Genomic DNA, 20,832 nt, shown 5'->3' on the forward strand with positions numbered 1-20,832 from the left:
GCTTTTGGAATGATATAGCTGGGAATCGTTTAGCATTTGCGAGCCAGGTTAATTGCTAGAAGACACACACTGCTGCATCCCTAAACCCACAGCAGGTGCTATAAAGATTAACTGGCTTGCCTTTGGCAAACTCAAACAATTCACAATTAGGCGGTAGCCACGGCGCGAGAGGTGAATCTGGGTATTCAGATTGCCGGACTGGAGGCACGGGACGGATCCCCAAATGGGTTCTGGGGGTGGGGTGTCCAATAAAAAGTGTAATCTGTTCGTTCGGTACGCCCGTTGTGTGCATACGTTCACAGCTACAAAATCTGGGATTTTATGGTTATATTAATCACAGTTGTGACGGAGGGCCCTCGGATATATACAGTTTCATATCTAGGAGCTGTGGGAACAGTTTACAGCGTCTGAAATTTTGCCATAAAAGCGCAGGTGCTCTGAGTTTTAGGCACAATCTCATTCACAAGTCTTACAGTTAAAGATCACTTTCAATATGTCGGTTTCGGATCTGATTGGTGCCCTTGATGCCATTCCCAAGCTCACCGTTCCCGAGTCTCTTGTGCCAGAAGAAACTTCGGTTTTCCTGGATGCTCCTGAATGGCTAACCGAGAGCTATCTGCAGGATGCCTTGCGCAAATACTACAACGACCAACACATCAGGATCAACTGGGTCAAGGTGAATCCTGCCCTGGGCAAGGGTGAAAACTACGGTGGAGTCCTCACCCGTGTAAAGGCGCAGTTCACTCGGAGCGATGGTAACTCCCAACTGGGTCACTACATTGTAAAGTCGACTTTTGAGGGGAATGAGTTCGCCCAGAATGCTATGAAACCGTACGACATCTTCAATCGTGAGATGATCATCTACGAGCAGGTCCTGCCCAAGCAGAAGGCCCTCCTCCGGGAGATCGGCGATGCGGAGCAGATCTTTGCCGAAACCATGGCGGTGGACATAGATAAATCGGCGCTGATTTTCGAAGATCTAAATGCTCGTGGCTTTGTAATGCCAGATCGTTTGGTCGGATTGGACCAGAAACTAGCTCGAATTGTGCTCCGTAAGCTGGCCAAGATGCATGCCACTTCGGCGGTCCTGAACGAACGCGAGAACCACATCCTCGAGAGCTACGATCGGGGGTTCTTCAACCGCTACACCGATAACTACGAACCAGCATTTGTGGGCATGCTCCAGGCGGCCACTCGCCGTGTGGCTCAGTGGCCAGGATACGAAAAGTACGCGGAGAAGTTAACGGCTCTGGTGCCCATCTACATGGAACTGGGCAAAAGAATCTTCGACATTAGTCCCGGGCACATTAATGTTCTGGCCCACGGAGATCTTTGGACCAATAATGTTCTGGTTAAGTACGACAAGCAGACCGGGGAGCCAATTGACGTGGTTATCATTGATTTCCAATACACGGCCTGGGGATCGCCGGCACTTGATCTGTTTTACTTCATGAACTCCTCGCTAGAGTTCGATCTTCATCAGAACCATCAGAAGCAGCTGATTGCCTACTACTTCAGCCATTTCGCTGATACATTGAAAAAACTGCAGTACCGATCTACAATTCCAAGCTTGCATCAGTTCCACCAGCAATTGCAGCAGAAGAAATTCTACGGTGAGTTAAAATATAACCAGTTTAAACCTTCTGTTGCTAATTAGCAAATTCCTCTCCTGATTTCCAGCTGCCCACACATCCATTTCGGTGTTTCCAGTTCAGCGCAATGTGGAAACCGCAGATGCCGATTTTAATGCCCTAATGGAGACCAACCAGCGGGCCATGAATTTCAAGGATGCCTGCTATGGGAATCCGATTGCTCAAAGGATCTTGCGGGAACTTCTGCCCGATTTTGAGGCAGAGGGTCTTCTTGATGCCGACCAGTAAGAAAGCTTCACAATATACCTGTGTTATGTAGTATTAGTTAGACAAAATGTATCCAAAGAAAATATAACAATTATATATGTATTTAGTTAAGATATTTTAGTAAAGTAATCTAAAGCACATTCTATATACCACTTGTAATACAAATAACCGTATATCATATCAAGCGTATTGTTTACCTTCCGTCACTTCATTGGATGGGTCATTCTGACGACGATCTAATCAGTAGAAACTATAGTAATCAAAAAGATTAATTAAGTATACGTATTGCTTACAGAACTTTGATTTGGTTTGTTTTTTTTAACTAAGTGCTTAGTGAAATGAAGAGACGAAGATCCTTTCTAATGAGAAGAGAAGAGATCTTTATCTAATGAAAGATACCGGTTTAGGTGCAATTGCTTACAAAATAAAAGAATACTAATTGATAACTTTTTATATTTATGCCTTGTAAGTTTCACCTGATTATCGAACAGTGGGTGGTGGTGTATACGCAAAGCTTGAAAGCTTCAAAACATTTTGAAAGCTCAAGCATTTTGCTTAAAATGGGACAACGCCGTGATCGGGTTTTCCATAATAAACTACAACGCCAATCAGAATAGTCGTGGCACTTATCTACTAGATTGTGCAACAGCGAGCAAAATGACTGACAAGGTAGATGCGGAACAATTCAATGACGACGAACTGGAGGCACCGGCTTGGCTGAATCCTCAATTTATAGAGGAGATTCTGATCGCGTACGAAGATGCGCCGGAACTGAAAGTTGTCGATCTTAAAATCACTCCGGCGAGTGCCCAGGGAGATCACTATGCCAGCGTTATGTTCCGAACAACTGCGCAGTGTACCACCGCGAAGGGAAAGTTCAGTAGGCCACTAATCATCAAGACGATGCCCGAGCAGGAAGGACACAAGAAGGATATGCTCAGCGAATCGCATCTGTTCGAAACCGAGATCGGAATGTACTGCCAGGTTCTTCCGGAATTCGAGAGAATTCTGCGCGAATCAGGGGACGATACAAAGCTATTTGTGCCCTGCATTTACCACAGCCTGGACCCGCGTAAGGTGATGATATTTGAGGACCTGGTGCCCCAGGGGTATTATGTCATTCGAGACCGTCCGGCTGCTCAGGAGGAACTCAAAACAGCCTTTTCCAAACTGGCCAAATGGCATGCAATTAGCATGAAATTCATTAAGGAGGTAGGTTTTAATTTAGGTATTTATGGGAGTTCTATATTCCTAATATGTTTTTGACTCCAACAGCAACCTGACTTCCTAAAGGAGTTTAAGTATGGCCTATTCGAGATGCCCACTGTAAAGAATGACCCTTTCATTACAACTGGCATGCAGAGCTTCATTGAAATGCTGGACAGATTACCAGATCTAAGAAAGTATAAGCCTCATTTCGAACAGATAAAGGATAAGTACATGCAACAAGTACAAGCTGTGATGCAGGAATACCGTGAAAATCGAAGGAGTGATGCCTTCTATGTCCTCTGTCATGGTGACTTCCATCGTCGCAATATGATGTTCAAGAACAACAAGGAGACGGGTGCCCACGAGGATACCATGCTGGTGGATTTCCAGATTAGCAACCTTTGTCCCATCACAATTGATCTTACATATTCCATATATATGCTGATGGAGGCGGAACAACGCAGGGAAATGGGAAAGGACTTGATTAATCACTATTTAACAGTTTTGGTAGCCACCCTCAAGAGCATTGGATACAAAGGTGAACTGCCAACCCAAGCGAAACTCTGGGAGCAAATCCATCGGAACAAGTATTATGGTGAGTCATCCAAAAATTAATTGTGAATGACTGTAATAATGCTTTCTTTAATTTATTTTTAGATTTCTTTTTGTTGAGCACTTTTCTGCCCTTGATTTTGGCCATCAAATCGAATAGTTTCAAAATGAAAGACCTTATACAGGATCCGGAAACCCGCCAAAAAACCTACTTTTTGGATACATATGTAAAAGATGTTTCCACACTATTGCCGAAATTCGAGCAACTTGGCTACTTTAAATGTCTATAGCTCTGATCTACTTACATTAATATGTTTCCTTTATTTTGTTAATCCATTATATACTTATACTTATACATACATACTTATACTTATACATAATACTTATGTAGGTACTTACGAAAGGTACATTTATTTCAATAAAAGATTATTACTAAAACAAGAAACGGAAATGCTTTTTCCAGCAAAGGTACAACAACTTTGGTTATCACCTGCAACCCTCTTGCAAAGCTTATTGGAAGGAATGATAAGATTAAGCAGTTTGACATATGTTAAAATATACCTTAATAATTTAAAAGCTTAATAAAAGCTCCTCAGGTTTTCTTTAAAATGATCGTCACTTGACAGACTTATTTTACTGGTAGTTTGCACAGCTCTCGGAACGGTTATACTAGTGCTTCTGATAAAACACAACAAAAAAATTCAAAATGGAAGGCAAAAATATTGAATATAATGCGGACGAACTTCACGCGCCAGCTTGGCTAAATGCTCAGTTTATCGGTGAAATTCTGAGAGAGTACGAGCAAATCCCGGATCTTAAAGTAACCGCTCTTCAGGTATCACCCGCCACTGCCCAGGGAGATCACTATGCCAGCGTTATGTTCCGTACCAAAGTGGAGTACACAACTTCGAATGGAAAGTTCACCAAGCCACTGATCATCAAAACAATTCCGGAGCAGGAAGGACATAAAAAGGACATGCTGTCCGAATCGCATTTATTCGAAACGGAAATCGGAATGTACTGCCAAGCCCTTCCAGAGTTTGAAAGGATCCTCCGAGAAGCAGGGGACAATACCAAACTGTTTGTGCCGTGCATTTATCACAGCTTGAAGCCGCGGCAAGTGATGATATTCGAGGATCTGGTTCCGCAGGGGTACACCGTCATCCGCGATAGTCCGCCCTCACTGGGGGATTTGAAACTGGCCTTTAACAAGCTGGCCAAGTGGCATGCGGCCAGCATGAAAGTCATCAATGAGGTACGATTCATTGGTTACATGTCAAATATCTTTTTAAATTCTTCTTTTCCGTTAGCAACCATACTTCCTGAAGGAATTTCAGTATGGCTTATTCGAAATGCCCACAATCGATACTGATCCTTTTATAACAACTGGCATGACAAGATTTATTCAAATGCTGGACAAAATGCCGGAACTAAGGAAGTATAAACATCATTTTGAAAAGATTAAGGATAATTATATGCAACGCTTGGAAATTGAGATGCATGAATATCACAAATATCGGCGAAACGATCGGTACTACGTCCTGTGTCACGGTGACTTCCATCTTCGCAATATGATGTTTAGACACAATAAGGAGTTGGGAGCCAACGATGACGTGATGCTAGTGGACTTCCAATTCAGCAATCTGTGCCCCATTACAGTGGACTTGACATACTCCGTATATATGCTGATGGAGCCGGAACAGCGCTGGGAAATGGGAGAGGACCTGATCAATGAATATTTTTCGGTTTTGGTAGCCACCCTCAGGAAAATTGGATACAAGGGGGATATGCCTACCCAAAGAGAATTGTGGGAGCAAATACAGAATAACAAGTATTATGGTAAGAGAATCGGTCAAGTGGGAATTCAAAGCTCTAGCAGTAACACCATATTCAACTCATTACAGATTTTTTTCTGATAAGCACCTTTCTTCCTCTAATGATGGGAGTTAAATCAAATAATTTAAAAATGCATGAGGCAGTCCAAGATTCCAAGGCCCGACTGAAGTCCTATTTCCTAGACGACTATGTTCAAGATGTCAGTAAGCTTTTGCCCAAGTTTGAACAACTAGGGTACTTTAAGGATCTATAATGTAATGAATGATTTATGTAATAGGAATTTCAATAAACCAGCACTACAGATTAATATGTAAAATTCATGTATAATAATACTTTAGATGTTCATCTTTGAATTGATTTTGATGTTTGCGCAGAACTCATCACTATCTGTTATTATTTTTTGAAGTACTCATTGTAAATGGTCCTCTAGTGTCAATTCAAGATAAGTTTTTGTCACTATTTACGCAATTTTGGTATGAATTATGAAAGAAAAGGGAAGCAAAACAATTATTATTGCTTTACGTTCTTGGGGAAGACCCTTTTGTTAGGGTAATATTGTTAAACATAAATTACTGCAATTAATTTTATCAGTTAAATTAATTTCGATAAAGATCATGACATGACCTTATTGTGATAGTTATTAGTAAAAGCTCAGGTGGTTAAAACTTTTTAAGCTTCAGATATTTCAACAATTATTGTCACGGTTGCCAAGACAAAGCTTTCGCATAGTAAATATGTATATGTCGGCGCATACTTTTGTAAGCTGGTGGATGTGATAGAATATTCCAGAAGTACAGTAATTTCATCATTTCGGGGAAATCATTGGTATTTCATCATATTACATTATTACATACTGCGTTGCTATTGGTCGGCTGTATTTTTGTAGCTTTGGTATCTCCCGTTACAGCGCGGCAGCAGCGTGTGGTCGCTGTCGCCGAGTGTGGTTCGAACTTCGAAGGTTAGCACGGAGAAGAAGTGAGTGACTCAAGTTAATTGTGTGTAGATCTTCGGTGCGTTCGAAACTCGCTGCGCGAAATGGAGAATAATAATTGTGCTCCGCCATATATTTGCTCCATACAAAGAAAAAAAAGCTTTATTATCTTTAATCATTTAATGTAATGAGTGCGCTCTCAAGCTGTTTAGTCAGTTTATTAAAAGCTTGCAGGGTTGGTGGTGGTATGACGGAAAACGTAGATTCATAACAATTTAATGCGGATGAGGTGGATCCCCCAGCTTGGCTAAATGCGGAGTTTATCGAGCGCGCTCTAAGAGCCTATGAAAAGGATCCTGAATTGCATGTAACTGATTTGAAAATTAGTCCTGCGACTCTGCAGGGAGATCATTATGCCAGCATCATGTTCCGAGCTGTTTCCCATTACTCCACCGCCAAGGGGAATTTCTCCAAGGCACAATGCCGGAACAGGAAGGACCCAAAAAGGATATGCTGTCAAATTCGCCGATCTTCAAAACGGAGATCCTTATGTACAGCAAAGCTCTTCCAGAGCTCGAGAGAATCCTCCGGGAGGCAGGGGATACTACCAATCTTTATGTGCCTTACATCTATCACAGCTTGGAGCCTCATCAGGTGATGATATTCGAGGATCTGGTGCCACAGGGGTACACCGTCATCCGAGATCGCTTTGTCAACAAAGAGGAACTTAAGAATGCCTACTTCAAATGCCTACTTCAAGCGGATGAGTGTAGTCATGGAAGAATACCGCACTAATCCGAAGCCAAATAGGTACTACGTGCTGTGTCACGGGGATTTTCATGGGCGCAACATGATGTTTAGGTATAGCAAGGAAACAGGGTCTCTCGAGTACGTAATGCTGGTGGATTTCCAGATCAGTAATGTGTGCCCCATTACCATTGACCTAATTGACTCCATCTTCATGCTAATGGATACGTAGGATCGTTGGGATCTTGGAAAGGAATATATAAATTATTATTTTTCTGTTCTGGTGGAGACTCTGAAAAAAATAGGCTTCAAAGGTGAAATGCCAACCCAGACAGGAATCTGGGAGCATATCCATGGACATAAGGATTATGGTAAGGAACTAAAATACAAACAAAGCTGTTGCCCAGTTCATTACTGACGTTCTGAGAACGTACGAAAAGTGTCCGGATCTGCAGGTTACCGATCTTAAAATCACTCCGGCGAGTGCCCAGGGAGTGTTCCGTACTGCTGCTGAGTACACCACTTCGAAGGGAAAGTTCTGTAAGCCGCTAATCATTAAGACAATGCCGGAACAAGAAGGACACAAGAAGGATATGCTCAGCGATCCACATTTCTTCTCCACCGAGATTAAAGCCTACACTACGGCTTTGCCCGAGTTTGAGAGAATTCTCCGGGAGGCAGGGGACGATACAAAGCTATTTGTGCCTTGCATCTACCACAGTTTGAAGCCTCGCCAGGTGTTAATATTCGAGGATTTGGTGCCACAGGGATACTTCGTGATCCGAGATCGTCCAATGAAGCTGAACGAATACAAAAATGTTTTCTCCAAACTGGCCAAATGGCACGCTGTTAGCATGAAAGTCTTGAATGAGCAACCTGAAATCTTGAAAGACTTCAAGTATGGCCTAATGGAAATGCCTACCATTATGTCGGATCCAATGGTTACTACTGGAATGGAAAACTTTTTGAAAATTATGGACCAGATTCCTGAACTTACAAAGTACAAGCCACACTTTGAGAAAATAAAAGATAACTACATGCAGCGCATGGGTGACGTAATGCAGGAATATCGCAAGAACATTCAATCCGATGGATACTACGTGATGTGTCACGGGGATTTCCATGCCCGAAATTTGATGTTCAAGGAAAATGAGGAGGTCATGTTGGTTGATTTCCAAATCTGTAACCTGTGTCCCATTACAATCGATTTGAGTTATTCTGTGTACATGCTCATGGAGCCGGAGCAGCGATGGGATCTCGGAAAGGATCTTATTAACTTTTATTTCTCGGTTTTGGAGGACACGTTAAAAAAAGTGGGCTACAAGGGCAAGATGCCCACCAATGATGGTCTCTGGAAGCAAATTCACCGACACAAGTTTTATGGTAAGTACCTATTTTATTTATCACCTAGTTTCAAGAAGACTAACCATTTAAATATTTTTACAGACTTCTTCCTTTTAACCACTTTCCTACCAATGATGGTGGCCGTTATAGCGAAAACGTTTAAAATAAATGACTTAATAATTAAACCTATCAGTCCAAAAGGTGTATATATTGTATAGCTAATTGATCGCAACTATATGAAATAACAAATTGATATCCCTTATGAACCATGTACCATGTCGTTTTTTAGGATTTCTTTTTGCTTTAAATCAAATAACAAAACGTATCATCAAATTTCATTATATCTTTCTCTTTAATTTGGGTGTAAAAATACTCATGGAATATTTGTCTGGAAAGCTTACTCTATGTGGAAGCCCGAATACTTTTCATCGAATGGAACGCAATCTTATTTAGCCCTTTGTCACTTATTCATCCAAGAATCCAGATAGCTCGAATTCTTTAACAGTTCGCTGGAGGAAAGCGCGATACTTGGGGTTTTCAACATTTTCCCGGCGGAAGCGATCACCGCTCTCAGTGCGCGAGTTCAGATCTTCGAGGTTCTCGAAACCGGCTCCCTCCCTGAAGATCAGTGGAGTCAGGCAAGTGGCGCCAATGACACCTAAAATGGTAAAGTCATGATTAAATTCCATATAGATAAATGATGATGATAATCATACCCATAAGACTGGTCTTGATTAACTCGATGTGGATTTCCTTAAGAGTTGGAATGTGTCCCTGGTAGTTTAGCTTCTCCAGGGTCTGCTGAAGCACTCTCTGGTATTCCCTCACGATATACTTATAGTGGACCTTACGAACATTCTCGTTCAAGGATCCGTAGAGGAAGTAATTGAGATCAATGGTTGGGGATCCCACATAGGCCAACTGAAAGTCCAACTAGTAAACGAAGAGATAAATTAACATGGATTTCAAATGCATTCTCTTATATGATTGACATACCGTGACCACATCGTCTGGCTCCTTGGTCTCGTTGTTGATGTGGAACAAGAGATTGTTGATCCACAGATCGGTGAGGTTGAAGACGCGGAAATCCTTGCCAGTGCTCTCGAACATGGTCAGCGCTCTTTGCAGAACATTCTCGGCCAGCTTGAACATCTTCTCGGTGATCTCCTCGTAGCCCTTCCAGTGTGCCACTTCCTCGGCCACGCAGCGAATGTTGACGGGGAAGAAGGTGAGGAAGTCACGACGGTCCGGATTCCTTGAAATAGGCGCCTCGTCGAAGAACTCCAGCACCTCGGGACTCTGCTGGGCAATGAGGGCGCTGCAGGCGTGAAGCTTGGCGACCTTCTCGATGGTGGGCAGTACGTAGTCCAGATTCAGCAGCCGACCGCGTTCGAAGTTCTCGAAGCCGGACAGCTGCATGTCCTCCAGAATCAGGAATGGCTCCGGCGATTCCGTGGTGTAGTAGCACGTAGGTGCAATTTTCGTTTGATCTCCAATGGATTGGAGCAGGGCTTGAATACGTGGAAGCACCTCCTTGTAAGCCAGAATCTCACGCTTGAAGAGCTTACTCCTGTGGGCCACCGCACCTGTTTGTCCCTTGGGATGGTCTTTAACAATCACTGAAAACTTGCCTTTGTGTGCAGTGCCCCTCTGTAGATTGAAACTGGCTCGGTGCATTTCGCTGGCAAATCCCGCCGCCTGGTCGCCCACTTGGGCGCTCTTCACTATCAACTCGGTGACCGCCAGCTGCTCCTCCTTGAAGTGTTCCTTCAGCACATCCTGCAGGAATTCGGCGGTGAGCCATTCCGGAGCCTGGTAGTTCTTGCTGCCGGTTCCCATTGTATTTTCTTCTTTTTTTTTTCCAAGTCACCTGACCGCACCGAATAAATAACAGAGAGCTGAGCAGCAACTTACGCTGGGGGCTATCGAATCAAGAATGTGGGACAAAACATGTGACGGACTGGGAGAAATATAAAGCTTCTGTAAAGCTCTCTCTGTTGTTAGCTTTGCGCTGGCTTATCAGCTGATTTGTATTTACATAATATTATTTATACATGTGGAATCTATGGCGGCACTGAAACCGGTTTATTGAGAAGTGTGGAACTTGTGCCTGATAACAACAAAAGAAATCATTTTTGTCAATAGTGTGAAAAACAGAGATAAATGTATATTTAACGTTCTTGTTAGTGATGTTTTACTGTTTTCCCATGTGCAACAAATAAAACGTGATCTGAAAACAGGCAACTGTTGTGATAAGCTTTCCTGACTTGGCATTTATCTAATGTATGTATTCTATAGGTTAAGAGACCACTCCTCAGAAGATATATGCCATTTAGAGGATTTCCTTAACTTCAGAAATGCATTAGCACATTTTCTATAAGATATCAACTTCAGATAATTATTTGTATAAAAAAATAGTTTTGTAATATGCTTTATTTATTAATTTTTTTAATAGTTAAAAACATCTTTATTTATGATGTAAAAGAAGTTACAGTCCAAACGAGATTAAGTTTGTAAAAAATATATATATATAAATCTACAAGTATAATTACATTTTTAGTCTTTAATAAAAGTTCATATAATAGTTAATGACTTGAACAGCTTCAAAAGTCTAGAATACCACGCCTAATTAGAAAGGGGAATATGCTGAGAGCAGAGCGGACGTAGAGTGGATTTGTGTACACCTTGGACCGGAAGCGATCTCCTTCCTCTCCCGGGTGCGTAAGCTTCACCAAGCTAGCTTCCGTATCCGGTGGCAGCAGAATGAACACAAGGTGCGTAAAGGTGGTAAAGTAACCTGATAAAAAAGTTTTATTTCATTTATATATTGTGTGTTCTCCAATTAAATTCTTACCCCAAAATCCATACTTGATCATGCTCATATGCAGCTCCCTTAGCATTGGCATTCGTCCGCCGTATTTCAGGATCTTTAGGCAGCGCACTAGGTGTGTGTGGTATATCCTGATGAAGTAGTCAAAGTATTGTATTCGAATACTATGCCGTGCCGAACATATGATGAGTTCCCAAAGATCCTGAGCAGGACTACCCCACTTGCACAGTTGAAAGTCCACGAAACGCACCTGGTTGATATCACCAGTTTGAGTATAGCTTAGCATTATGTTGCTGGACCAAAAATCACCGTGATTTAGAACTTTAAACTCCTGCGGATTGTTGTTAAAGCAGCGGGCGTAGGATTGAACAAATTGGACGGCCGTGGGCTTAAATACATCATCAAATCGATGTTATTGAATGTCAAGATATTTATTAAGTTATTTAACTTACAATGCGACTCACATACTGTTCGTGATCAGCCAGACCCCAACTGGCTATTGCAGTTTTATAGCTCTGGAGCCTCGCCTGATACGATTTCGATTTCTGATAGTTGGCGGGTAGGTAAATCCTCTGAAAATCATCGGGAAACGGTCCTTTTCGCTGACGCCAAACGGCACCTGCTGCATGGAATTCCGCCAGCTTTTCCAGCACTCGATGCATGTGGGCCATGTCGAAGCCCTTGAGGCGATTTATATTTCGGTACTTTTTCGTTTGCAAATCCTCCTGAACCAGGCAGATCCTTCCTTTGACATCCTCCGCATGGTGGCACTTTGGTGCAAACTTTACACTCAGCCCAGCTTCCTCGTAGAGCTGTTCCAAATTAGGTATAATCGTTTCGTACATCATCTTCTCCTTTGGAAAGATGTTGAGTGTGTTCACGAATCCACCATTTCCCTGGGCGTCGTCCAGCATGGTCTTTACTATGTACGACTTTTGCTGTGAGAATCCATCTGTAGAGTGATCGAATAGTTGTTGTATTGTTTTATATAAATAGTATTATATGTATATCGAAAGCATTCAAGTTGATTTGTATAAAATTTGTTTTAATTACAAAATATGATTTACTTTTTGTAATTTGTCCATGATTTTTCTGATTTAAAAAAATATGAGGTGACAGCATTTGTTTATTACTTTTGTAAGCCGGCAACAGTGCGTATGCGTAATGGATCTTAACGATTGTGTACCGAACTGCGCCCTTTTCTTCTCACCTTTCAACTCGATGTCGATGACGATGCGCATCAGCAGCGATGTGTAGGTTTCTCCGGGCGGCGTGGCTGGGATGATCGAGAGGTTGAGGATGCGCCGGAACTCCCGAAACTCCCGCTTGAGCAGTCGCTTGAAGTAGGCCTCATTGATCCAGGCCGGAATGCGGACATCGCTGGAGGCGCTAAATTTATTGCTGTTATCGGGCATGGCGCTGGGATTCCGCCGGAGTGAGCTCACTGCGGCGATTGGCTCGAATCGGATTGGCTGTGAATTGGCGTTGTGCCCGGTCCGAAGTGTGCGGCGCAACTGTTTTGCGTTGCCTTGCCTTATCGAGAGTGTTTTTCTTATTTCAGACCCGCGATGTTATTTTTATTTCACTGCACGCACAGCAACAACAACCATACGTCGAGGTGGGTGACTAGAGGTGCGCACTTATCAACGCCCCAAAAGCAATGCCAACTGCCCGTCTAACTGGTTCGTCAACAGTACGGACACTGAGCATCGTCCGCCGTGCACGTTGGCCCAAAGACTCTCCCGTGGAGGCAGTGGGAGATAATTGCCAGAGCTTTGCCATTCTCCCAGTAGCCAGGCACTGGGTGCACTGGGCGCCGGGCTTATCAGTGGTAGCGGTGTGGTGTGGGAATACCTGATAACCTAACATACGTACATATGTAGGTGCAATCATGAGTACGTATTGATGTAAATGTGAACTCAAACAATTTGGGAATTTAGAGAGCGGTAAAACCGCCAGAAGTATATTTTGAAAAAATGTTTGATATTGGTTTGTAAGCGGTTAATATTATTAATAATTATTTGTGATGTTACCTTGAGAAATTAATTATTATCTCTTCAAGACTACATTATTTTACTAGTCTATCGTTTAATAGCTTTTATCAGCATTTTGATGTAGATACGGTGAGTACGTGATAAGTAGACAAACATTTTTGTTATCTCAAGATTAAAATATGCACATACATATACATATGTACATATATACTAAAATAAGTAATGCAATGCGTTAATTGTTGAAAGATAATATTTTTTGGACTCATATTTCTATTTACATGCGTACTAGTTGGAAAATTATTTCATGGTCCCCGACCTTCAATTGCGTTGCGGCCCCGACATTCGCCGTGGAAAACTTGATAAATCCAGAATCAATATTCGCACACAATTTGCTTAATAGGTTCGAATGAAAGCTTCACTGGCGGATGCATAAACTGGCGATCACTCGAAGTCTTCGAAGTTAAAGAGTCCGCGGTTGCAGCAAATGGGATACAGCTCCTCGACGACTTCCACAAAGATTGGATTGGTGTACACCTTGGTACGGAAACTCTTGCCCACCTCGTTCTCTAAATTAATCGTGTGCAGGTTATTCTCCTTGCAAACTGGCAGCAAAAACCCCGGCAAATGATTCATCACGGCAAAGAATGCTGAGAAGAAGAGATGTATTTCAGTATAAGATACGAAAATAAAATATGTACAATCGTTCGTTACCAGAGAAAGTGTTGTTTTTCTTGTAGATAGCAGATTGCAGTTCCTCAGTTGCGGAAGCGGCTTCTCGTACTTCAAGACTTTCAAGTAGTCGGTGAGATATTCCCAGTAGATTCTCACAAAATTATCGAATTTGCTATAGCCCCAATCCTTTTCCGCCGAAAGGATTATCAGCATAAGCAGATCCTGTGTCGGACTGGCCCATTTGCAAATTTGAAAGTCCAGTATAAGAGCCTCACTTGGTGCTCCATTTTTATCGTACTTAAAGAGAATGTTGGATGGAGAAAAGTCCCCATGTGTGAGGACATTAAAGTCCTGGGGATCTACATTAAGGGACTCCAAACAGAGCTTGCCGTACTGCTCAGCAGTGGGCTGTAATTAAAGTTATTATTAATGCGCTATTCATGATTTCACTAGGAGACTTACGAAATTCTTTAGGTAGCACTCATCTATTCCCCACGTTTTCATGGCTGCCTTGTATTCTGGAGCTTTTACTGCGAATCTTTTTACACTAAGCTCGATTTTGTCCTTTCTGGCGAATCCATTATCAAAGTCAGCATGATATGGTCCATACCTCTCCTTGTATATCACACTGACGGCATGCAGCTCGGCCAATTTTCGAAGTGAGAGTCGCATGTGCTCCATATTGACTCCTTTCGTTCGATCTGCAGCCACGAAATTTCGAGTCGAAAGATCCTCAAAAATAAAATATATATTTCCATCTATCTCTCCGACTTCCAGGCATTTCGGCATCAGCTGCACGGAATGTCCTGCCTCACGATAGATTTTCTCAAACTTCGGCAAATAGGTGGAGTACATCTGCTGCTCCTTGTGGAAGTACCTCATTTCATTCACCGCCTTGCCACCTTTATCCGAGTCCAGCATAGTCTTGACCACATACGACTTTCTTTTCTGAGTTCCATCTGAGCGAAGTTGGATTTACCACATGGTTCTTATAAATAGGATCTCTATCAACCTACCCTTCATTACTATTTCTAAGTAAACTCGCAGCATGACTGATGCAAAATTACCACCTGGGGGCACAGCGGCCACGGTGGTCAACTGGTCTATCTTAGTGCAATCAGGTTCATCCTTTGCAATCAAGGACTCAAACCTTGACTTATTCAACCATTTGGGAGCAACGAGACTTTCGTTGGGATTTTCGATCTTCATGAAACGCGACATGATTAAAACTGATTCAAATTCGTAACGACATTGTGTTGAACTTATCACAAAATGTTATCGTCTCCGGAGATAATTTTTTATCTGAGGTAACCAACGATTACCTCGATGACCGACAATTTATACTGATAAGCTGCACACTTATGCGATACCCCCAGATAAACGAGATTTTGTTATACTTCCTATTATTTAATTGCCAGGCAATAAATCACACATCGTAGTCCTCAAAGTTTAGAATCCCGCGGTTATACAAGTAGGGGTACAGATCCTTCATAACGTTTCCAAAGGCGGGATTTGAGAGCAAACGTAATCTATACTTTTCTCCTTCCTCCGTTTGAGCGGACAGGTTGTGTATGTTGCTGTCCTTGTCGGTGGGTAAGAGAATAATGGGCAGGTGGTTCAGGATGCTGAAGAAAGCTGCAGAAGAATTGCAATTACATGTTATAAGAATCTATGGCGAATATGATTGCATTAGAAACGTACCGTAAAAGGAGTGGTTCTTGTTGTTCATGGAGTTTTGAAGATCACGAAGTTTTGGCAGCGGCTTTTTCAGCTTCAAGACCTTTAAGCACTCGACCAGACGTTCCCAGTATATCCTTACAAAATGCTCGAACTCCTTGATGCGCAAGTCGTTGGTGGGGGAAAGGGGGAGAAAGAAAAGCAGGTCAATGGCCGGACTGCCCCACATGACAATCTGGAAGTCGATTAGTATCAGCTTCTCGAGAGTTCCGTCCGGCAGGTATGTGCTCATCAGATTGCTTGACCAAAAGTCGCCGTGGTTTAGTACATGGAATTCATCGGGATTCAATTCCAAAGTACTAAGGCATTGGGCCCAAAATTGCTCAACAGTGGGCTAAAAGAAATATATAGTTGTTAGTTGAAGCACTTGGAATTTCAATTATCTTCAACTTACAAATGCCTTAATATATTTATCGGCGTCCTTCAAACCCCACGAGAGCATTGCCTTCTTGTAGGCCTTCTCCTTCAGCTGGAACCCTTCGACGTGGAATTTTTTTACATTCCTCTTAACGAATCCCTCACTGAACTCGCTGGGATAGGGACCATGCAGCTCCTCGTAAACCGCACTGGCCGCATGATACTCGGCCAGCTTTTGCAGGCACTTGGTCATGTGCTCCATGTCTAGGCCTTTCGTGCGATCCATGTTCGTAAACCTCTTAACGCACAGGTCCTCGAAGATGAAATGGATGTCACCCTCACGCTCCTCGGTGTGCAGGCACTTGGGCGCCAACTGAATGTCCCAACCGACATCCTTGTAGAGGGCCTCGAATGCAGGAAGGTACGTCTTGTACATCATGGCCTCCTTGGGAAAGAGGCCAAAGTCGTTGATATCGCTGCCTCCTCGCTCCTCGGGCAGCATCGTTTTGAAGATATATGTTTTGGTCTTGACGCTACCATCTGCAAAGTATGGGTCAAATTATGTTTCCAGTTTTTTACGCCAGTTAACATGCTAATTGGCGGACGCTTTTCGCCAACTCACCTTTCATTTCCAGTTTGATATAAACCCTTAGCATGGTCGAAGTGAAATTCTCGCCAGGCGGAATCGCCGCCACTACCGTGAACTTCAAGACCTTGACATGATCGGGTTCGTCCGTGGCCAGTACACTCTCGAAATACTTTTCATTGATCCAATCGGGAATGATCAGGTGTTCATTGGGGTTTACGATATCGTCGTTGTCGGACATAATGATACTATCTTTTTATATAGCCAGCACAACCTCTTCCGCCAGCTGCTAGTTGGGAACTGAAATTGTAGACTCTTCCAGTAGAGCTTTAAATCGGGTCTCTCTATCATTCCCTTATCATTAAGCCCATTTCGTTTTGTGGGGCAATACGAAATTGGTATTACCTATGTGAATCCTATTGATTGTCATAGGCACTTCAATAGACACAGTCTTATAAATTGTGGATTGATACATCTTTTCATTTTTTTTACATATTTATTTTTTTTTTTTAAACTTTTTTTTTTTCTTTCATCTATTTCAGAAATTGGCAGCCCAAAATTTATCAGGCCTTGACAATCAATTGATACATAGTTTGTTGATAGCCAGCCGATTAATGAGTTTTCCGACACAAAAAAGTATTTGTTGCTCTAAATTTTTAACAACAACCGTATACATATAGATAGTTTGTTTGTTTTTGCAGCACCGATTGTAGTAAAATAATTTGTAGCACGCGTGCTTGTATAATTGATACTCAGCCATCTTTTTTGCAAACTCATTATTATAGGCATACAAATATAGTTTGCGACAGTAATTATTATCTTGCTTGTTTTTCGTATACCAGCTAGTCATCGTGAAGTTTTATATTGTTCAAGAAGTCACTTGTGAGTTTCGAGATTAGTTTTGATGGTTACTGTAAACTGGAAGTAGATAGGCCATAACTTCAGAGTCTAATTAAGTAGTACTCGAGTTGTTATCGGATATTTTGGCATATGATCACTCAAAATTAAATACTAAACCAATTCAGACATTTTTCTATTTGTATTCCGTAAAATTAGGGACTCCACGGTTGTTGAAGAACGGGTTCCCTTATAAGACGGCTGAGACTCGGATGTTTGAAGATACGTATCAGTAATTGTTTTTTAAGAACTGCATCATCTTGGTTTTTGGAAAAAGATTATGCTCATACAGGATCTTCTCAGCTCGAAAGGGCCAAGGCCTTGTGATATGATTGTATCCGCACTAAAAAGCCTACTTTATGAATCCTTTATTTATGTTTAAAAATGTATTCATTGAACATAAACGAAAAATGACCTCCCACTGATCCGTATGCAGTCAGTTAGTCTCAAACATTGCTAAATTATTTAAAGACATTTTGAAATTGTTTGTGAAGCTAATTATAAGATCATTCTAAACATGTTTCTTACTTATGGCTATCTTCAAAAGCTTCAAAGCTCCAAACAAACTGAAAACAGAGCCAACTTGCGAGTTTGGTTACCGGAGGGCATTTACTTACTTATATAGGGCTCTCTCACCAACAGTTTGAAAACAGTACTAGAAATATACCCAAAGGTGCGTCAATATGACTGAGGAAAGTTTCAATGACGACGAGTTGACCCCTCCGGAGTGGCTGAACGTTCAGTTCATGACTCAGGTGTTGAGTGGTTACGAAAAGGATTCGAATCTGAAGGTCACCAACTTGAGTTTCACTCCGGCCAGTGCCAAGGGCGATCGCGCTAAGGTGGAATATACGGCCCAGAGGGGTAACTTCACCAAGTCGCTTATCATAAAAACTATGCCCGTGGAGGAGGGTGTTAAAAAGGATATGTTTAAAGATTCCCCACTATTCACCACTGAGATCGGAATGTACACTAAGGTCCTGCCCGAGTGGGAGAGGATTCTCCGAAGAGCAAAGGATCCTGCCAAGCTGTATGTGCAATGCATCTACCACAGTCTACAGCCACAACAGATTATCATCTTCGACGATCTCGTCGAGATGGGATATGCAGTTTTGCGTGATCGTTTCCTCACACGGGAAGAAATCTGCAGTGCCTACTCCAAGTTGGCCAAGATCCATGCAATCAGTATGAAGTTTATTCACGAGGTAAGCAGCAATCGAACTATAATTATGCACATTTCAAATGTAATGTATTATACTGTCTATAACCCATAAGTTGGATTTAGGTGATATGATGCACAAGGAAGAAACCCGGAAAACACTGTATCACCTAGATGATTTTATAGAAGAAACCAAATCAATATTGGGCAGATTCCAGAAATCGGGATATTTTAACGACTTGTAATAAAATGTCCCATTTAAATATATAAATTATTTGCAAGCTTTTCATCGTTAAAACAATTGTCAACAAGGCCATCTGTGAATTTCAGTGAGTTTCAAAGAGCTTAAAAGCTCAATGAAAAAAAAAAAACAGAAAAGCCAAGCGAGCGTGAATGTTTTCAGTTTCAATCGGGCGTTTAGTCATCACGCTTCTCAGTTGCCATACGCATTTTTATACAACATTTATACGAAATTACCTGAACCGGTTAATATAAGTATTAGTAACTGTTCCTTACAGACTAGAAAATGGCTGAAGATAGCTTAGCTGATCAGCTGAGTGTCCCAGAATGGTTAAATGAGCAGTTTTTTACAGTTGTTCTGAAATCACACGAAAAAGAACCGGACCTCAAGGTTACCAAACTGGATTACACTCCAGGAAGTGCCAAAGGAGATAACTATGCCAGTGTCATAATTCGTGCTCGGGTAGAATATACAACCCATAAGGGATCCTTCTCCAAGTCTCTCATTATAAAGACGGTTCTGGAAATGTTTGCCGGTTCAGCTCTCTTTAAAACTGAAATAGGTCCTGCCAGAGTTTGCGAGAATACTGCGAGAAAACAATGATACATGCAGGCTGTACGCAGAATGTATATATTATAGTCTGGAACCGCATCAAGTTATGATCTTTGAGGATCTTGGCGAGCTAGATTATGTTATGGTGCAAAATCGTGTGCTCACGCATGAGGAGATCTGTGGTGCCTACTCAAAGTTGGCCAAATTTCACGCACTTAGCATGAAGATTATTAACGAGGTAAGCCAAAATCGAAAAAAATATCAGATATAAGAACTGTAAACCAAATTATTTCTTATTCAGCGACCAGAAATCGTTAGGAAATTCAAAGATGGCATATGTCTAGTTGATATTCCCTATATGAGCTCAGGCATGGGTCCGTTTAAGGATTTTTTGGGCCGCATTCCTGGGTTGGACAGATACAAGCCGCACTTTGAAAAGATAGAAGTCCATTTCATAGAACGACTGCGTGATATCATGAAGGAGTACCAAACCAATCCTCAGCCCGGTTATTACGTTCTCTGCCATGGGGACTACCACACTCGGAACATAATGGTTAAACATAATAAGGAATCAGGAGGCTTCGAGGACTGCATGCTGCTGGATTATCAGGGCTGCTATGTTGCTCCTCTTGCCGTGGACCTAATGTATTCCATTTATATGCTAATGAGCCGCGAACAACGGATTGGCGAACTCGAGATCTTACTGAACTACTACTTCTCAGTTCTGCGGGAAACCCTCAAAAAGATTGGCTATCAGGGCGAACTGCCCGATCCTCTTGCGTTCTGGAAGGAAATGCATCGCCTTAAGGATTATGGTATGCTTGTATTTGTTTATTAATTTGAGTTTTAATAATATATATTTTGATTGCAGAGTTCCTATTTCTCAGCACCTACTTGCCAATGTCGTTAGGTCTTAGCCTTGCAACCGCGACTAACGAAGAAACTGATGATAAATTACAGAATTTTATTGAAGAGTGTAAATCAATACTGGCCCGATTTGAAAGATCTGGATATTTTGAGAACTTATAAAACAAAAATTGGGAAAAAAGGTTTTTTATAGGAACAGTATTAATCAAAAAACCGGCAATATAGTTTTTAAATATAAACCAAAAACTAGAGATGATACTCTGCTCAAAGGAACGTTCCATTATGTATAGTTAATAAAGTATATAAGGCTAGTGTTTTGATATCGCTCGAAAAATCATTTCTCTTCTCTTGAGTAACTCGAAATGAGAGTATATGTTGTGTATACAAATTTCAAAATAAACCGAAAAGCTCTTCATTATCTCTGGGTAAAAGCTTTATAAATCCCACACAACTACAATTCCA

The 20,832-nt window shown here is 41.8% G+C and overlaps 11 protein-coding genes across 12 annotated transcripts; 7 read left to right on the forward strand and 4 right to left on the reverse strand.

The window, feature by feature from the left end:
- The first annotated feature begins 444 nt into the window (after positions 1-444).
- LOC6619700 lies at positions 445-2,156 on the forward strand. The gene is made up of 2 exons (XM_002043879.2): positions 445-1,613; positions 1,681-2,156. The coding sequence occupies exons 1-2, from the start codon at positions 494-496 to the stop codon at positions 1,878-1,880; spliced, it is 1,320 nt and encodes a 439-aa protein (XP_002043915.1). The 5' UTR covers positions 445-493; the 3' UTR covers positions 1,881-2,156.
- Positions 2,157-2,443: 287 nt separating this feature from the next.
- On the forward strand, positions 2,444-4,065 carry LOC6619701. The gene is made up of 3 exons (XM_002043880.2): positions 2,444-3,071; positions 3,135-3,663; positions 3,726-4,065. The coding sequence occupies exons 1-3, from the start codon at positions 2,517-2,519 to the stop codon at positions 3,908-3,910; spliced, it is 1,269 nt and encodes a 422-aa protein (XP_002043916.1). The 5' UTR covers positions 2,444-2,516; the 3' UTR covers positions 3,911-4,065.
- Positions 4,066-4,246: 181 nt separating this feature from the next.
- On the forward strand, positions 4,247-5,772 carry LOC6619702. The gene is made up of 3 exons (XM_002043881.2): positions 4,247-4,875; positions 4,931-5,459; positions 5,525-5,772. The coding sequence occupies exons 1-3, from the start codon at positions 4,327-4,329 to the stop codon at positions 5,707-5,709; spliced, it is 1,263 nt and encodes a 420-aa protein (XP_002043917.1). The 5' UTR covers positions 4,247-4,326; the 3' UTR covers positions 5,710-5,772.
- Positions 5,773-6,471: 699 nt separating this feature from the next.
- Positions 6,472-7,202, forward strand: LOC116801819. The gene has a single exon (XM_032723655.1). The coding sequence runs from the start codon at positions 6,868-6,870 to the stop codon at positions 7,180-7,182; it is 315 nt and encodes a 104-aa protein (XP_032579546.1). The 5' UTR covers positions 6,472-6,867; the 3' UTR covers positions 7,183-7,202.
- A 342-nt stretch (positions 7,203-7,544) lies between these two features.
- Positions 7,545-8,811, forward strand: LOC6619703. The gene is made up of 2 exons (XM_032723653.1): positions 7,545-8,517; positions 8,581-8,811. The coding sequence occupies exons 1-2, from the start codon at positions 7,698-7,700 to the stop codon at positions 8,694-8,696; spliced, it is 936 nt and encodes a 311-aa protein (XP_032579544.1). The 5' UTR covers positions 7,545-7,697; the 3' UTR covers positions 8,697-8,811.
- Positions 8,812-10,414, reverse strand: LOC6619704. The gene is made up of 3 exons (XM_002043883.2): positions 9,475-10,414; positions 9,195-9,411; positions 8,812-9,136 (listed from the first exon to the last, which is right to left on the reverse strand). Exons 1-3 carry the CDS (start codon positions 10,315-10,317, stop codon positions 8,943-8,945), a joined length of 1,254 nt encoding a protein of 417 aa, XP_002043919.1. The 5' UTR covers positions 10,318-10,414; the 3' UTR covers positions 8,812-8,942.
- Positions 10,415-10,983: 569 nt separating this feature from the next.
- Positions 10,984-12,996, reverse strand: LOC6619705. 2 transcript variants are annotated; one of them, XM_032723649.1, is made up of 4 exons: positions 12,519-12,993; positions 11,761-12,260; positions 11,333-11,696; positions 10,984-11,275 (listed from the first exon to the last, which is right to left on the reverse strand). In XM_032723649.1, exons 1-4 carry the CDS (start codon positions 12,721-12,723, stop codon positions 11,082-11,084), a joined length of 1,263 nt encoding a protein of 420 aa, XP_032579540.1. In that variant the 5' UTR covers positions 12,724-12,993; the 3' UTR covers positions 10,984-11,081. The 2 variants fall into 2 exon arrangements, with proteins under 2 accessions (XP_032579540.1, XP_032579541.1); XM_032723650.1 differs by lacking the exon at positions 10,984-11,275 and having other exon boundaries at positions 11,426-11,558; positions 11,618-11,696; positions 12,519-12,996.
- Positions 12,997-13,534: 538 nt separating this feature from the next.
- On the reverse strand, positions 13,535-15,351 carry LOC6619706. Its single transcript, XM_032723648.1, is given in 5 exon segments — positions 13,535-13,949; positions 14,014-14,058; positions 14,061-14,382; positions 14,437-14,933; positions 14,991-15,351. Coding segments are annotated over 5 exon segments (1,275 nt in total). The 5' UTR covers positions 15,196-15,351; the 3' UTR covers positions 13,535-13,743.
- A 9-nt stretch (positions 15,352-15,360) lies between these two features.
- LOC6619707 lies at positions 15,361-16,959 on the reverse strand. The gene is made up of 4 exons (XM_002043886.2): positions 16,691-16,959; positions 16,106-16,608; positions 15,676-16,045; positions 15,361-15,609 (listed from the first exon to the last, which is right to left on the reverse strand). The coding sequence occupies exons 1-4, from the start codon at positions 16,893-16,895 to the stop codon at positions 15,401-15,403; spliced, it is 1,287 nt and encodes a 428-aa protein (XP_002043922.1). The 5' UTR covers positions 16,896-16,959; the 3' UTR covers positions 15,361-15,400.
- Positions 16,960-18,033: 1,074 nt separating this feature from the next.
- Positions 18,034-18,996, forward strand: LOC116801818. Its single transcript, XM_032723654.1, has 2 exons — positions 18,034-18,756; positions 18,827-18,996. The coding sequence occupies exons 1-2, from the start codon at positions 18,235-18,237 to the stop codon at positions 18,953-18,955; spliced, it is 651 nt and encodes a 216-aa protein (XP_032579545.1). The 5' UTR covers positions 18,034-18,234; the 3' UTR covers positions 18,956-18,996.
- Positions 18,997-19,044: 48 nt separating this feature from the next.
- On the forward strand, positions 19,045-20,690 carry LOC6619708. The gene is given in 4 exon segments (XM_032723652.1): positions 19,045-19,514; positions 19,516-19,741; positions 19,805-20,318; positions 20,375-20,690. Coding segments are annotated over 4 exon segments (1,176 nt in total). The 5' UTR covers positions 19,045-19,236; the 3' UTR covers positions 20,533-20,690.
- The last annotated feature ends 142 nt before the right edge of the window (positions 20,691-20,832 follow it).

This window comes from Drosophila sechellia, chromosome 3R, assembly GCF_004382195.2.
Source record: "Drosophila sechellia strain sech25 chromosome 3R, ASM438219v1, whole genome shotgun sequence".
Taxonomy (NCBI): Eukaryota; Metazoa; Arthropoda; class Insecta; order Diptera; family Drosophilidae; genus Drosophila; species Drosophila sechellia.

Excerpts from the sequence above, each read along its gene's own strand:
- LOC6619703 (XM_032723653.1), top strand. The coding sequence starts at position 7,698 with ATGCCGGAACAAGAAGGACACAAGAAGGATATGCTCAGCGATCCACAT. Across the intron at positions 8,518-8,580 it reads TCACCGACACAAGTTTTATG|ACTTCTTCCTTTTAACCACT; the intron begins GTAAGTACCTAT and ends ATATTTTTACAG.
- LOC6619704 (XM_002043883.2), bottom strand. The coding sequence starts at position 10,317 with ATGGGAACCGGCAGCAAGAACTACCAGGCTCCGGAATGGCTCACCGCC. Across the intron at positions 9,412-9,474 it reads AGCCAGACGATGTGGTCACG|TTGGACTTTCAGTTGGCCTA; the intron begins GTATGTCAATCA and ends TTCGTTTACTAG. Across the intron at positions 9,137-9,194 it reads AATCAAGACCAGTCTTATGG|GTGTCATTGGCGCCACTTGC; the intron begins GTATGATTATCA and ends TTACCATTTTAG.
- LOC6619700 (XM_002043879.2), top strand. The coding sequence starts at position 494 with ATGTCGGTTTCGGATCTGATTGGTGCCCTTGATGCCATTCCCAAGCTC. Across the intron at positions 1,614-1,680 it reads GCAGCAGAAGAAATTCTACG|CTGCCCACACATCCATTTCG; the intron begins GTGAGTTAAAAT and ends CCTGATTTCCAG.
- LOC6619707 (XM_002043886.2), bottom strand. The coding sequence starts at position 16,895 with ATGTCCGACAACGACGATATCGTAAACCCCAATGAACACCTGATCATT. Across the intron at positions 16,609-16,690 it reads TATCAAACTGGAAATGAAAG|ATGGTAGCGTCAAGACCAAA; the intron begins GTGAGTTGGCGA and ends CATACTTTGCAG. Across the intron at positions 15,610-15,675 it reads CAAGAACCACTCCTTTTACG|CTTTCTTCAGCATCCTGAAC; the intron begins GTACGTTTCTAA and ends ATTCTTCTGCAG.
- LOC116801818 (XM_032723654.1), top strand. The coding sequence starts at position 18,235 with ATGACTGAGGAAAGTTTCAATGACGACGAGTTGACCCCTCCGGAGTGG. Across the intron at positions 18,757-18,826 it reads GTATGAAGTTTATTCACGAG|TTGGATTTAGGTGATATGAT; the intron begins GTAAGCAGCAAT and ends ATAACCCATAAG.
- LOC6619705 (XM_032723649.1), bottom strand. The coding sequence starts at position 12,723 with ATGCCCGATAACAGCAATAAATTTAGCGCCTCCAGCGATGTCCGCATT. Across the intron at positions 12,261-12,518 it reads CATCGACATCGAGTTGAAAG|ATGGATTCTCACAGCAAAAG; the intron begins GTGAGAAGAAAA and ends ATCACTCTACAG. Across the intron at positions 11,697-11,760 it reads AACAGTATGTGAGTCGCATT|CCCACGGCCGTCCAATTTGT; the intron begins GTAAGTTAAATA and ends GATGTATTTAAG.
- LOC116801819 (XM_032723655.1), top strand. The coding sequence starts at position 6,868 with ATGCCGGAACAGGAAGGACCCAAAAAGGATATGCTGTCAAATTCGCCG.
- LOC6619701 (XM_002043880.2), top strand. The coding sequence starts at position 2,517 with ATGACTGACAAGGTAGATGCGGAACAATTCAATGACGACGAACTGGAG. Across the intron at positions 3,072-3,134 it reads GCATGAAATTCATTAAGGAG|CAACCTGACTTCCTAAAGGA; the intron begins GTAGGTTTTAAT and ends TGACTCCAACAG. Across the intron at positions 3,664-3,725 it reads CCATCGGAACAAGTATTATG|ATTTCTTTTTGTTGAGCACT; the intron begins GTGAGTCATCCA and ends ATTTATTTTTAG.
- LOC6619702 (XM_002043881.2), top strand. The coding sequence starts at position 4,327 with ATGGAAGGCAAAAATATTGAATATAATGCGGACGAACTTCACGCGCCA. Across the intron at positions 4,876-4,930 it reads GCATGAAAGTCATCAATGAG|CAACCATACTTCCTGAAGGA; the intron begins GTACGATTCATT and ends CTTTTCCGTTAG. Across the intron at positions 5,460-5,524 it reads ACAGAATAACAAGTATTATG|ATTTTTTTCTGATAAGCACC; the intron begins GTAAGAGAATCG and ends AACTCATTACAG.